Raw genomic sequence first — 13915 nt, forward strand, 5'->3', positions numbered from 1 at the left:
CGCATAGGATTATGGGTTTGGCACGCATGGCCATGACCCCCCTGCCCTCCCCCCCTTTTGGCACGCGATGCCAAAAAGGTTCGCCATCACTGCCCTAGACCATGGTGCTTGAGGACGCTCCTACCCCTTAGTGGGTGCCTTTGGGGGAGCTGGTCTGGACTCCTGGCATGGTGTGCAGGTAGCCACCCATTCTTCGATCTCCCTGTCCATTTTAGGCCACCACACATAACTCCTAGCCAGGGACTTCATCCTGAAAATCCCCGGATGCCCTACATGTAAAGCCTCTAATACTGCAATGTGCAGTTTAGGTGGAACAATGACCCGGTCCCCCCACAGTACACAGCCATTAACAACAGACAATTCATCACGCTTACAAAAATACATTTTGAACTCAGACCCACAACCCCCTTGGGCCACCCCCTCCCCACCCAGTTCATAATTTGTTTTACAGTGGACTCTTTTGTGGAGTAGCAGGCCACATCGCTAGACGAGACAGGACCAGTCTCTAAACAGTCAATAAGTAGGACTGGTGTCTCGGGGGTAGGGTCTGCGAGAAGTTCTGGCAATGAGCAGTGACTCAACGCGTCGGCATGCCCCAAAGTGGAGCCAAGGTGCTGAACAAGCTGGTAGGAATAGGCAGCTAAGAAAATAGTCCATCTTGTCATTCACGGTGATAATGACACAGAGTTGGTCTGTCCCCAGCCAGCAAACCCAAAAGCGGTTTGTGATAAGTAATTAGTTCAAAATCCCACCCATAGAGGTATTCGTGAAATCTTTGTACTCCGGCCACAGCAGCCAAAGCCTCGCAGTCCAACTGGCTGTAGTTCCGTTCTGCGGCGGATAGGATCCTGGAATAAAATGCTATGGGGACTTCAGCTCCATTGGCATGCAGTGGCTGAGGACAGCGCCAATGCCAAAAGGTGAAGCGTCACAGGTCAGCACCAGTGGCAAGGTCTGGATGTACTGAATGAGGAAAGAATGAGACAACAGGAGTCTTTTTACTGCTGCAAATGTGGCAGCTTTGGCCTTTCTCCAGGTCCACTTTGCATTTTTTGCCAGGAGCTGGTGTAGGGGTTCAGCAACGGTGGCTTTCTGTTTTAGAAAGACACTGTAAAAGTTAAGGAGCATGAGGAACGCCTGCAGCTCGGTTTGATTGCGAGGTGTAGGGGCGTCCTGAATGGCTTTGATTTTTTGTGTGGTCGGGTGAATCCCAGAGCTGTCGATGAGGTACCCCAGGAATTCAACCCTAGGCACATTTATCTGACATTTTTCTTTTTAAAGATGGAGCCATTTTTCTCTAATTCTGGCCAAAACTGTTTGTACCCGTTTCAAAAGTTGTGCCTCATTTCCAGCCGATACCAAGATGTCGTCAAAATAGGGGACGACTCCTGGAATCCCCTGCAAAAGCTGTTCCATGATGCTTTGGAACAGTCCAGGGGCGATACTAATGCCGAATTGCAGGCGGTGGCATTTGAATGCACCCCCGTACATCACAATGGTTTGGGCCTCCTGTACATCACAATGGTTTGGGCCTCCGCTGAAGCACCATCTACAGGCAAATGTTGGTATGCCTGCACCATGTCCAATTTCGTGAAAACTTTTCCTGGGCTTAGTGAATGGAGAAGATGCTGTACAATGGGTACAGGGTAGGCGCTTAGTTGTAGCACTTTATTAATTGTGCATTTGTAGTCCACGCAGATGCGGACTGACCCGTCAGATTTGACAGGTATCACTATAGGGGTCTCCCAGCGTGCATGATCAACCGGCTTTAGGATTCCCTGGCCTACGAGCTTGTCAATTTCCCTGTCAATCTTAGGGCGGAGAGCGAAAGGTACTCTCCTGGGTTTTAGCCTTATTGGGGCTATGTTGGGGTCCAAATTGAATGATATTGGGGTCCCCACAAACTTATCCAGACCGGTACCAAAGACGTCCTCAAACTCCTTAAATATGGCCTCAGCGCCGGTGTCCTTCGGAGTGTGCGGTGTGGGAGCGTTTGTCACGGCGTTGATACCGGTTACCTTGAGGCCCAGGGCTTGAAACCAATCTAGCCCTAGGAGGCTTTGTAGGTTGCCGCTAACCACTGTCACTGGGAGTTTTCCACTGAACTGCTTGAAGTTTATGCGGAACGAGCCTTGGCCCACGATGGGGACTTAGTTCCCCTGGTAGTCTCTTAGGCGGATGTCAGGGGTGGGAAGGTGTTGCTTCGTGAGGCTAGGGATAGCCTTCTTCAGGGTCGACCAAGGAATGATAGTCAGAGAAGACCCTGTGTCTATCTCAATTTCACATGGCCACGCTCTGGCGCTGCAATGCCTCAGTCGATTTGACGGCTGATTCTGGCGATTTGTAGAGAGAGGTTTGACCATGCCAGCAACCTCCTCTGTAAGCTCATGTCCCATATGCCACATATTATGCAGTCCAGAATCAGGTTGTCCAGGTCTCTGAACTCACAGTATGCGGCAGCCTTGTGGAGTGCCGCCACAAACTCATTTATCATTTCACCCTCTCTCTGGTTTCTGATGTTAAATTCATGTCGGTGGACGGCTTCAGTGCATAATGAGTTCTTAATGTTTGCTGGAGTATGGACCAGGCAACCGATTGCAGAGGTGTTGGCTCTGAAAGGTTCTTTGCTGTCTCAAATACTTCCCGGCCACAGTACCTGAGGAACATGTTCTTTTTTCGGCCGTCCGGTATGCCTGTGAGGTCGTTGACCTTTAGGAAAAAGTTGAATCGGAGCATATACGACTCCCAGTGCTCGCTGACTGGGTCATACGGAGTCAGTGGGGCATACATAGCCATTTTTTCGTATAGAGGGCGATTCAAATTTGCCCCTCAAAAATGGCCGCTTGACGCCGCGTTGAGCTCCGGGCTGGATCTACTTGCTGGATTTTCTGTGCTCTTTTTGGTTCGCCTAGTTGCCTTCCAATCCCACCTTCGTCTCCAGTGTTAGATCAGGCAATGGATAGGCAGACACAGGCTAACAGTGCAACATCTCTTTATTAACGATAACAAGTGTGAACAATCCAATGAAACATAGGTCTGACAGCAGCCCTTTTATAGGGAGCTGTCAGACCTCTCAACCAGTAGAATCAAACCTCTGTTCCCGCCGGAACAGAGGACCTTGGTGGAAACCATAGTTGCTATTGTAGATATCTAACATTAAGGACTTGAGGAAACAGAAAGATTCCTTTGTAGGGTTTCCCCACCTAGAAAATTCTAGTATTTGTCTGAATCACAGGCAGTGTTCCTGGGGCTGTGGAATTACACCAAGTTGTAAGCCATAGACAAGAAACTAAGTCCTGCTAAATATTCATACTCTTTATTTCTGCATAAATATTGATTGCAAAATGATTAGAATGATTTTTCCTTTACAAGGCCTGAATGAATATTTGATTATCTAATCAATTTTCTAAAGATTCAATTCATATGGAGAAACTTCTGCAATTGCAGTAATCAGTTAAAAAGGTATTGTTATGAGCAGGCAGCATAAAGTGTAACTCTTCTCTTCAAAAATGATTTGCTGCAGTGATGAAGCCCTGCCCACAGCTCTTCCCTAGCCAATGGATAAAATCTGGTCATAAAACTAAGCTTTGTCAATCATCTGGCATAGGTGCTTGTGGGATGCTAAACACTTCCTGAGAAAAGTACACAAGACCATTATGTTCCTTATATTATGAATTTTGACCAGTTAGTGGGATTGCCTTTTGCCAAAACCTCTAGTAGGGAGACTTAATTAGGATTGTGAGTGCATGTTGTGGAAGCAGAGCCATAATTAAGTTATGGGTAAAAAAAATTGCTTTACAATAGGAGCATAAAAGACTATAGGAAGGGCTTCATAGATAACAAAAAGGAGAAAAATCCAGCATAAAGGTGCCAGCAGTGGTGAGATTCAATTTTTTTTTACTACTGGTTCTGTGGGCATGGCTTGGTGGGAGTGACTCGGTGGGCATGGCAGAGGAAGGATACTGTAAAATCTCCATTCCCTCCCCACTCCAGGGGAAGGTTGCTGCAAAATCTCCATTTCCTCCTGACCAGCTGGGACTGGGGAGGCAGAGAATAGATGGGGGTAGGGCCAGTCAGAGGTCGTATTTACCGTTTCTCTGAACTACTCAAAACCACTACCGGTTCTCCAGAATTGATCAGGACCTGCTGAACACTACCTCTGGGTGCCAGCAGAGAAAAAGGTCCACATAGGCACAAATAGCAAGATGAAACTTCAGCAGTGCCCCATGCACCAAACATCCTTGGATGGCCTGACCCTCTGAGTTTGTGATCAACATTTCAGACTAAAGATCTAGACTGGGTAGACTATAGAAGAAAAAGCTTAAAGCCCCCTACAGTATTCGCACAAATGAATCTGGCTTTTTGGACTAGTGGAGATATGTGGTTTGGGAGGACTGATATCCAGTGCTCAGGCCCAGTCATCTTGAAACTCTTGTCTCTCTCCCTTATTATTTTTGCTCTTAAATACTTTTTCACACTTTATAAAATACCACATCTAAGTTTCGATGGGAAGCATGTCCACAGCAAAAATGAGAACTCCTCCTAATTTTAGGAGTGGCATGCTTTATGATTTGCTTGCTTGGAAACACAGATTTGATAAAGTCAAAATGTATTATTTTGAGCTGCAGGCTTAAAATGCCTTACAAGTGGATCAAAACTCGCAAGACGGGCCTGCAATCATTAAGCCTCTGCTTCATTGCTACAATGATCAGTGGAACGTTTTGCTCACCCGGCTGGCAAATGCTCATATAATTATGATTGTTTACTCATTTATATAATCCTGAGGTGGTTTTACTCTCCCCACTGCTAGCAGCCAAAGGGGATGAGTGTTGGTGAAGAGATTCCACAACTTTGGCAGGATAAGGAGAGGGATTTTTCCCTTAGGTACTGGAAGACAATAGGTATCAAGCAATAGCTGCAAGAAAAAGGAATTGTAGAGGTGGAGACCTATTTTGTGGGTGGTCTGTGGATCCCTTTCTCTCCATAGTTCACAGGGGCTGCCAACGTGAGGCATTCTCCCTCTGCCTAGAGGCAAGTGTTACATTGAACAAAAATATCTTGTTAGCTGCAACCAGTTCTGACCAATATATTTTCTAGTTCTTTGAAACAGATTGTTGGGTGTCTTATTTGAAAACATCTTCACTGCATTAATTATTCTAGGAGGAAAAACGCCAACTTATATTAAAACAAGTTTTCAAAAGGGGTCTAAAACAGGTGTCAAACTCAAGGCCTGCGGGCTGGATCCAGCCTGCGGGGTACTTAGATCTGGACCACGGAGCTGCCCTGCAAGAAAGTGAAGAACTGGCCCGCACTGCCTTTCAATAGATAGCAAACCCTTGCAAATTAAAAAAAATACAATTACTTTAAAATTAATACATGTTGTACCAGGTTTAAACTACTCTGTGATTGCTTCAGCAGAGGCTGGTTAGTCACCAAAGGTGAGGTGGAGGCCCACATGCATTTCAACATTGCTAAATATACCTCTGGTTGTATCTCAGCTGTTTACTTGATCTCACCTCCAACATAGGAGGGTGAGTAAGTGTTACCAGCTTTATGTATCTTGAAACATTGGTGACAACTTATGGGGGAAATTCTGTGTTGATACCAATATAGTTTAAGGCAAATTCAGATTTATAGTAGTACCTCGGTACTCATTGTTAATTGGTTCCAGGAGGTGTGATGAGTACCAAAAATGATGAATATCAAACAAATTTCCCCCCACAAGGAATAATGTAATGAGTCACAAGGCAGCCGACACTGACAAGTTCTAGCTTGTGTGTTGAGTACCAAACAAACGATGAGTATCAGGATAAACTGTTTGCATCAAAATGCATTGAGTACCAAACTCGATGAGTTTCAAAGCAATTGAGTACTAAGGTACCACTGTATTTTCTCATGGACCAGGGCAAGATGAAGGCAATAACATAGGGAAATTTTTGGGAGGAATTTGGGGTTGGGATATGATTTCCCCATACTAAGGGGGATAGAGCCACAGCTTAATAAAGTGAAACATTCTGCAATCTTAGCCACTTGTTTTAATACAGAAGTGCAGATATAGACTTCTTGGCTAAGTCTTGGATGTCTTGTTCTAAGTTTTGTTTTTAGGTTATTATTTTTTATACAAAGCTTAGGTTTATAATCTACATTTATATATTCTTTAAGTCCCATAAAATTTACCAGAAATAATGATAGAGATATATAGATATGAGCATAGACTTGCTACTTTGGCTCATTTCTTTAAAAGATACCAGTGCAATCTTAATCTCACAATAATTATTTTAAGTTAGTTGATCTTAAGATAGTTTTAACAGTACCAAAGTTATTGAAAACTACAAGCCTGTACTTGATAGGAATATCCTATTTTAACCAGGTGACACCCATGTGGAGTTCTTCCCTACTCCAATACACTCATATATGTTACAGTAGGTTCTTAAATGATTTCTTTTAAGAATCTGATTACAATATGGGAGGGTTAATTTATTTGACTTCTGAGGGACGTTAACGGGTAGCAAGCAAGCTTTGAAACTAAACTGAGATCCGAAAAAGAGATCCGAGAAGAGCCCATCATTTCAGCACCTTGTGGATCTCTTAGAAGGAGGTCTCCCTAAAAATAAGAGAATTTAAGGATGTCTATGCTCAACAAGCCAACATTCTCATTTATGTCTAATTAAAGGGGAAGAAACTCAGGGTGCAAAGGATTAAAAGCACATAGAAGTCAACAGATGGAAGCTTCAGGGTTTATTTGTGAATTAGACTTCAAACAACATCATGTTGTGGTAAGTCTCATTGCCTCACCTACGCATTGGCAAGTGTAGATTCTATGATGATGTCCAAATCTTTTGGCAAGGATCATAGTTTTTTCTTTTGGTCTGCCACAGGTTGCACTGATGCCCATTTGGGGGTGTTCCAAACACTATTTCACTGCCGCTTCTACTATCATGGAAATCCTTGAATTCAGCCTCCTTCAACTTCATATTGTTGTGTCAAAGCCTTTCTCCCGCAATCCCGAATGGTTATCTGAATGTTGGAGGAGGATTCTTTCCTCTTTTTGTAACCCCAGCTGGGCTCTGGAGCTCTACCCTTGTCAATAGTGTTTTAGCATTGGTTCATTTCCCCTCCCTTGCAACAGCTGAAGGAGATCAAAGCTTCAGTAGCGTTCAGTAGTCCTAGGTCGGAGTTATTTAGAAGAGGGTTCTTTGTTTAAGGTTCCTCCTTTCAGCCAGGTGTTTTTGGCCACTTGCCCTACTCCAGGTCGGGAAGCTGGACTAAACTGAAGCAATTGGGCAATGAGGGATTTGCAGGGTTCAGGTAAGGGAGGGAGACCTTCGGGATAGAACACCCCCTTCTTTTGGCGTCGGGGCATACTGTGGATGTGGCTGTCATCAAAGGGCATACATCCAGTAACCATCACATACAGTACTACTCCCAGACTCCACACATCATACTTCTTGGGATCATAGGGAATGCCCAGCAGCACCTCTGGGGAGGCGTAGGCAGCAGAGCCGCAGTATGTGGTGCTCAGGTCTGGATACCCACGTGACTCCCTGCCAAAGCCAAAGTCAGTCAGCTTTGCTCGACGTCCATCTGCAGTGAGGAGTACATTTTCACATTTAAGGTCTCGATGCACCAAATTTCGGTCATGCAAGTAACGTACCGCGCTCACGACTTGGAGGAAGATGTCTCGAGCTTCTGGGATGCAGGGTAGCTTCCCCAGTTGTTGCACCAGTTGTAGTAAGTCAGTGGAAGCGGCTTCCATCACAATATAAAGTTTCCCATTGCAAACTTCAATGAATTCAAAAACACGTACAATGTTGGGATGACGAATTGCCCGTAAGATGGACAGCTCTCGTGGGAGAAACTTGTGTACAAAGTCAGGGGGTGCCCGGCGTCGATCTACTACTTTGATGGCTAGAGGGCCTTTGTATTTGGCTGAGGTGGCTACCCTTACTTTTGAATAGCTGCCCTCCCCCAGCGTTTGGCCCAGCTTGTAGCCAAGCTCATTTAGCCATCTGTCCCCTCCAGAACTCTTCGACATGGTGCAGGATGCCTTGGAGAGCTCTGCTGGGTGTGCCGGGGACTTAGATATTAAAGCAAGGATTGAAGGCTTTAACCCATTGTGTGTGCTTGATGTTGCTCTTCACCCCCTCCCATGTTCACTCTGAGGGCTTAAGGCAGGAGTGTTATACTGTTTGCCCATGTATTGTGATGTGCTGCAGGTGTCATGGCCTCATTCCTTATTTAGGTTGCCAAGGCTGGTATATCTGTTTCTTCATTTCTTTCCCCCCATAGGAACATGCATAAAAGTAGGGGATTATTACAATTAGAATAGGTCTTCTTTTTTTAAAAAAAAACACACACCACCCACACAAAATAGAACCTGGGAGAGAGTGCTCGCAGAGAATAGCAGGGCATGGATGAATGTATGGATATTTATTTTTTCACAAGCACAGATTAGTGGGGAAATCTCTGCCCCAAAGAGCTGCTAACGGAATGAGCAGGTCCTCCTAGCCTAGCATAAAGACACCCCTCTAGCTATTTGTTGAAGCCATGAGTACACCACCACATCCTACCACGGCCCACTGCAAAGGTGGGACTCCTCTCCTCTTTTCTTGTTCTCCTTCAAAGTGGTGTTTTTCAGCCTCTGCCAACTTAAAATGTGGTTCAGCTATCAGACTGTACTGAATCATTTCCAAGGTAAGTTAGAGTGGCTGGCCCAGTGCCAGAGGTGGCATTCAGCCGTTCTCTCTGGTTCAGGTGAACGGTAGTGGCAGCTGTGGGAGGCTCCACCCACCAGCCCTGACGTAATGGGTGACCACTGCACATGCACAGAAGGTGGTGTGCATGCACAGATGTGGCAAGTGAGAACTAAACGAGAGTGCTCTCTCACACACACAGTTGCGAACCGGTAGGGAAGGTAAGTGAATCCCACCATTGCCCAGTGCTATTGGTCCCTTGAGGCTACTGCAGGCACACCCCTGGTCACTGATTCTCAGGGCCATTTGTCTTTTGGCAGCAGGAGAGTCAGAGCTCTCTCCCTATGCCCAAGACCCTTTCCTCTCCTTCTCTTGCCATTCAGTGTGTGGCAGCAGAAGTGGGGAGAAAAAGAGGGGGGAAGCCAATCTTTTGTGTACCAGCTCTTCTGCCTGCAGAATTTGCTAATCCTTTATGCTCTTTGTGGGTTTTTTTTCCCCCCAGGACTTCCTTCTTGGAAACAAATTTAGGAAAACTACTTAATAGGTCCTTAATTGCAACAGCTCAAGGAAGTGTGAAACATATAGCGAGAAGGATATGACAAGTTGTAGCGAGAAGGATATGACAAGTTATGCAAGAAATGCTAAGGAGCACGTAATAAGGTTATTAACACCCTAGATGTTAAGGTTACCATAATAACCTTTACCTTGATGAATATTTCACATGATTAATTTGAAATGTATCATTTGATACAACTGCTAACGTCTTCCATGGAAATAATTTAAAAGAACTGGGTTATCTTTTTTAACTAGATTCTACTGAACTTCTGGAAATTGTGAGCTAACCATCAAATGATTTTGCTGCAACCAGATGACTGCTTTCTCTCTGGGTTCTTTGTTACGTCCTCAGAATTTCCCTAAATCCAATGCTGTAGATCAGGAGTGCCAAGCTCATGTTGTCCTGGCAGCATCACGTGACGTATCATGATTCCCCCCCCCTTTGCTAGACTGGACGTGGGCGTGGCCAGTGCATGATGCATCCGACCTGCAGGCCGCGAGTTTGACAGCTCTGCTGTAGATTGTTTTGCTACTTTGCTGGATTTCCTAAATTCTTTTGCATGTTTGGAGTTATGCTTTTTAAATGACTGTCTTCCAGTGGCCAGATCTGTAGCTCCTTAGAACCTTTTCCCCCTTCTCTGTGAAGCATCTAGAGGAAGAAAGATGTCTTTATATTCTTATTCTTTATTCCTCTGGATTATCCTTACTTTTTATTCCCTATCTCTGCTGGATAATGAGTGTGTGAAGGCCTGAGCCCCTCCAGCTATCATTTTTAAGTCTGAAGACTTAATGTCCAATTTACTGGCAGATTTGATTATGTTAACAATGTCCTAATTCTACTCTAATGCTTAGGCCTCTCTTTAGCTCTCCCTCTCCATACTTTCTACGAAATATCAGCAGCACTTCTGTAGTCTATTGAAATCATCTGTTTCCCGTAGGGAGTTTCCACAACTGATCCTTCTTCCCAACGTCTCTATTTAGCTTCAAAATTTCACACCATGAGGACAACATTGATTGATCATCTTGAAGGTCTAGTTTATAGCAATGCAATATAGACATGTCTATGGTTGTAATGCTATGAATATTAGAATAGTTCTGGGGAGGGGAAATAAAAATATTTTGACCTTATTTACATGTATATAGTAAGGACTAGACTGTAGGTCTATCAAACCCTGTGGGCTGGATACTTCACGTGGTGACCACGCCCACCCCGGTTCCACAAAGGCAAAAAACGTCACAATACATCACGATCTGGCCTGTGACACAATTGACTTTGACAACCATGGACTAGAGAAATAGATGGGCTGGTGGCCCGGAGAATTTTGTATAATTATTTGTTTTATATAGTAGGTCAGATAAAGGTTTTGGACACTGCAGCATGAACGGAAGTTTTCAATAACAACACAGTAATACTGTTGCACTGCATTAGTGGAGAAGCAGGATGAGATTTCTGCTATTGGAGATGCCCTATAAAAATTGTTCTGCACTCTGTTATGTTGTACATTTGGGACTTTCTTTGAATGGGAGAGAGAGTTGTGGTGGATTCTTATATTTCCAGAGTTAGGCTGTGTGCTGAACATCTGCAGGAGGTGAAGCCTTGGAAAGATTATTTTCATTTTCGTTACATGGTTTTGTTGCAAAATCTAGTCCCTCACACATCAAAATCAGGTGAACATGCCAATGGGTTACATTGATGCTGGAATTCAATAATGGGTTGGATTAAAGTTGACAACAAGTCCTGTCCAGAAAAGTTACATGCTGCTGCTAAGGGAAGTGATGTTTTGCTTATCACGAATAGTGTTGCGTGCCCCTGTTAAGAAAAAAAAATATTTGGTTGGAAATGTTGCTAGAGTGGCTTTTCACCCCTTGGAGTGTAACAAAGTTATTATCAGCTCTATCAGCAGTGAGTCATTAGAACTGACATTCAAAATATCTTCCAGAACAGTGAAATAATCATTGGCTTGGGAATAACCTACCCTGACCACCAAGGCTGAGTGGTAAATAGGAAATGCTATAACAAAGCTTTCTAGTGAGGTAGGTCTTTGCTTTAGCAATAGCATTCATGCTTTTTCAGGTACTTGGTATGACTACATCTTAGAAAATGCAGTAACCCACAAATATTTTGTGGATTCTTCTCAAGAATATTATTATTATTATTATTATTATTATTATTATTATTATTATTATTATTATTATTATTATTATTATTATTATTATTAGTTTAGTTTAGTTTATTAAATTTATAAACCGCCCCCTCTCCCCGAAGGGACTCGGGGCGGTGTACAGACAATAAATATACAATAAAAACAACAAAGCAAAACAGCAAACCCAAACAAACCAACTTAGACACACAGTCCGTAAAATAACCAAACTAACAATAGTTAAAATAGTTCCAATTAAAACCAATTAAAACCCCAAAATTTAAAAATTTAAAATGCCATCCAGGAGGGTCAGGATTAGATTATACTGTATTTCTCATTTACAATTACAATTGTGCCAGGCCAGCTAATCTGAACAAGTGGGTCTTGAGTTTCTTACGGAAACTTATTATTATTATTATTATTATTATTATTATTATTATTATTATTATTATTACTACTACTACTACTACTACTACTACTACTACTGCAGGGGTGAAATCCAGCAGGTTCTGACAGGTTCTGGAGAACCGGTAGTGAAAACTTTGAGTAGGTTGAAGAACCAGCAAATGCCACCTCTGGCTGGCCCTAGAGTGGGGTGGGAATGGAGATTTTGCAGTATCCTTCCCCTGCCACGCCCACCAAGTCACGCCCATCAAGCCACACCACACCCACTAAGCCATGCCCACAGAACCGGTAGTAAAAAAAACAATTGAATTTCACCACTGCCTTGATGACAATCATCCTTCCAACATTCAATCTGGCCATTTGGCTAACAAGGATTTTCTTGGTCTAATAGGGCTCTAACCTATCTAGCCAGGATTGGACGAAACTATTCCTGTCAAACTCTTAGACTGACCTTCCCTGATCTCTCAGACTCAACAAATTGATTCTCTCATTCTGATACAGCATACTTAACTTAGTGATTGCTGCTGAACCAGAAGAGTTGACTAGAACTTTCTTCCTAACTGTGAAGGAAGAAAATGGAGAAGATTAGCAGATTAACAGAGTTGGAAGGGACCTTGTAGGTGTTCTAGTCCAATCCCCCCACCCAAGCAGGAGACCCTACACCATTTCTGACAAATGGCAGTCCAGTCTCTTCTTGAAAGCTTCCAGTAATGAAGCTCCCACAAATCCTGAAGGCAAGCTATTCCATTGGTTAATTGTTCTCACTGTCAGAAAATTTTCCCTCATTTCCGATGCTGAAAGTCCTGCCTAACCTCCAGCCCTCTGCAGGCCAGACCCACAGAGTCTTTCCATTCAGCAGACTCCTAGAGTTTCTATTGAAGTGGTTTAGTCATAAATGCTTTCTGCAGGGGCAGTCATCCAGTTTCCTGGCTTCAGTAAATGATGGGATCTGAGGGGGATGGTTTGGTAGGGAAAGACTGAAACGTGGAAGGAACAGTAAGCTAAATTCCCTAAAGCTGATAATTAAAACCAAAAGCGAAGAAAAAGAGGAAAAAAAAGAAGAATTCATATGCCAAGGTAGAAGACTTGAGCTAAAAACTGCAGAGGAGGAAATCTATTATTTAAGCACCACAGACAATTTATCAATGAGAGGTATTGAAAGCCATTTACATCTGTAGGCAAATTATCAATGTGAGTTTCTTTTCATGAATCATAGTTACCAATGGAAACTTCAAAGGAGCTTGAATGTACATGTTTCAGTTTGATCACAGTACTGAGAAGGCAGATTTTGCCCAATTGAGGGATTTCCCCTTGTTTTCATGAATGTCAGAATTCCTGTTCCTTAGTCTTATTTTTTTTCCATTTAAGAAATGTAGAAAATGCTTTTCTTCCACATCAGGGAGGCATATGTATGTGGAGTATAGAATAGGCAAGTAATAGCAATAGCACTTAGACTTATATACCACTTCATAGTGCTTTTACAGCCCTCTCTAAGCGGTTTACAGAGTCAGCATATTGTCCCCAACAATCTGCGTCCTCATTTTACTGACCTCGGAAAGATGGAAGTTTGAGTCAACCTTGAGCCTGGTGAGATTCGATCTGCCAAACTGCAGCTAGCAGTCAGCTGAAGTAGCCTGCAGTACTGCACTCTAACCACTCGGTTCACAATAAAATATTGTGATATACAAAGATAGCAATTAAAGTCTATGGATTTTATTAGGAAAAATGATACAAATTTGCAGCTTCAGCAGAAAATAATACAATATTGAGTGACTCAGTCCTAATCTTACCACCGCTTTGCAGCTGCCTCTTAAATCAAAGGCTTATTAAATGATTGTTCATCACATTATTTTTACCTTTCAGTTTGCAATAAGCGTGGATTACTTTCACCAATGACAGTTTTAAACCATCTTGATTCTTTTCTCTCTTTAGCTATGTAAAATCTGTATGCATGTGTGCGCGTAAATATTTAAAAGCTTAAGGTAAATGACTCCAACTTATCCCAAGGCTGTTATTTAACCGAAGTCCTAACCCTCTATAGCTTATCTCAACCTGAAACAGTCATCATCTGGGGTTGATGCAGTGCAAATTTAATATAACCAATGCCACTCCTTCCTTACA

General features: G+C 43.2%; 1 protein-coding gene across 1 annotated transcript; it reads right to left on the reverse strand.

The window, feature by feature from the left end:
• Positions 1-7177: 7177 nt before the first annotated feature.
• Positions 7178-8035, reverse strand: LOC309383276 (testis-specific serine/threonine-protein kinase 6-like; the record flags this gene model as incomplete). Its single annotated transcript, XM_081935626.1, has 1 exon — positions 7178-8035. The coding sequence occupies one exon, from the start codon at positions 8033-8035 to the stop codon at positions 7178-7180; it is 858 nt and encodes a 285-aa protein (XP_081791752.1).
• Between the last annotated feature and the right edge of the window lie 5880 nt (positions 8036-13915).

The sequence above is a fragment of the Natrix helvetica genome, assembly GCF_964273705.1.
Source record: "Natrix helvetica genome assembly, chromosome: 1".
Classification (NCBI taxonomy): Eukaryota; Metazoa; Chordata; class Lepidosauria; order Squamata; family Natricidae; genus Natrix; species Natrix helvetica.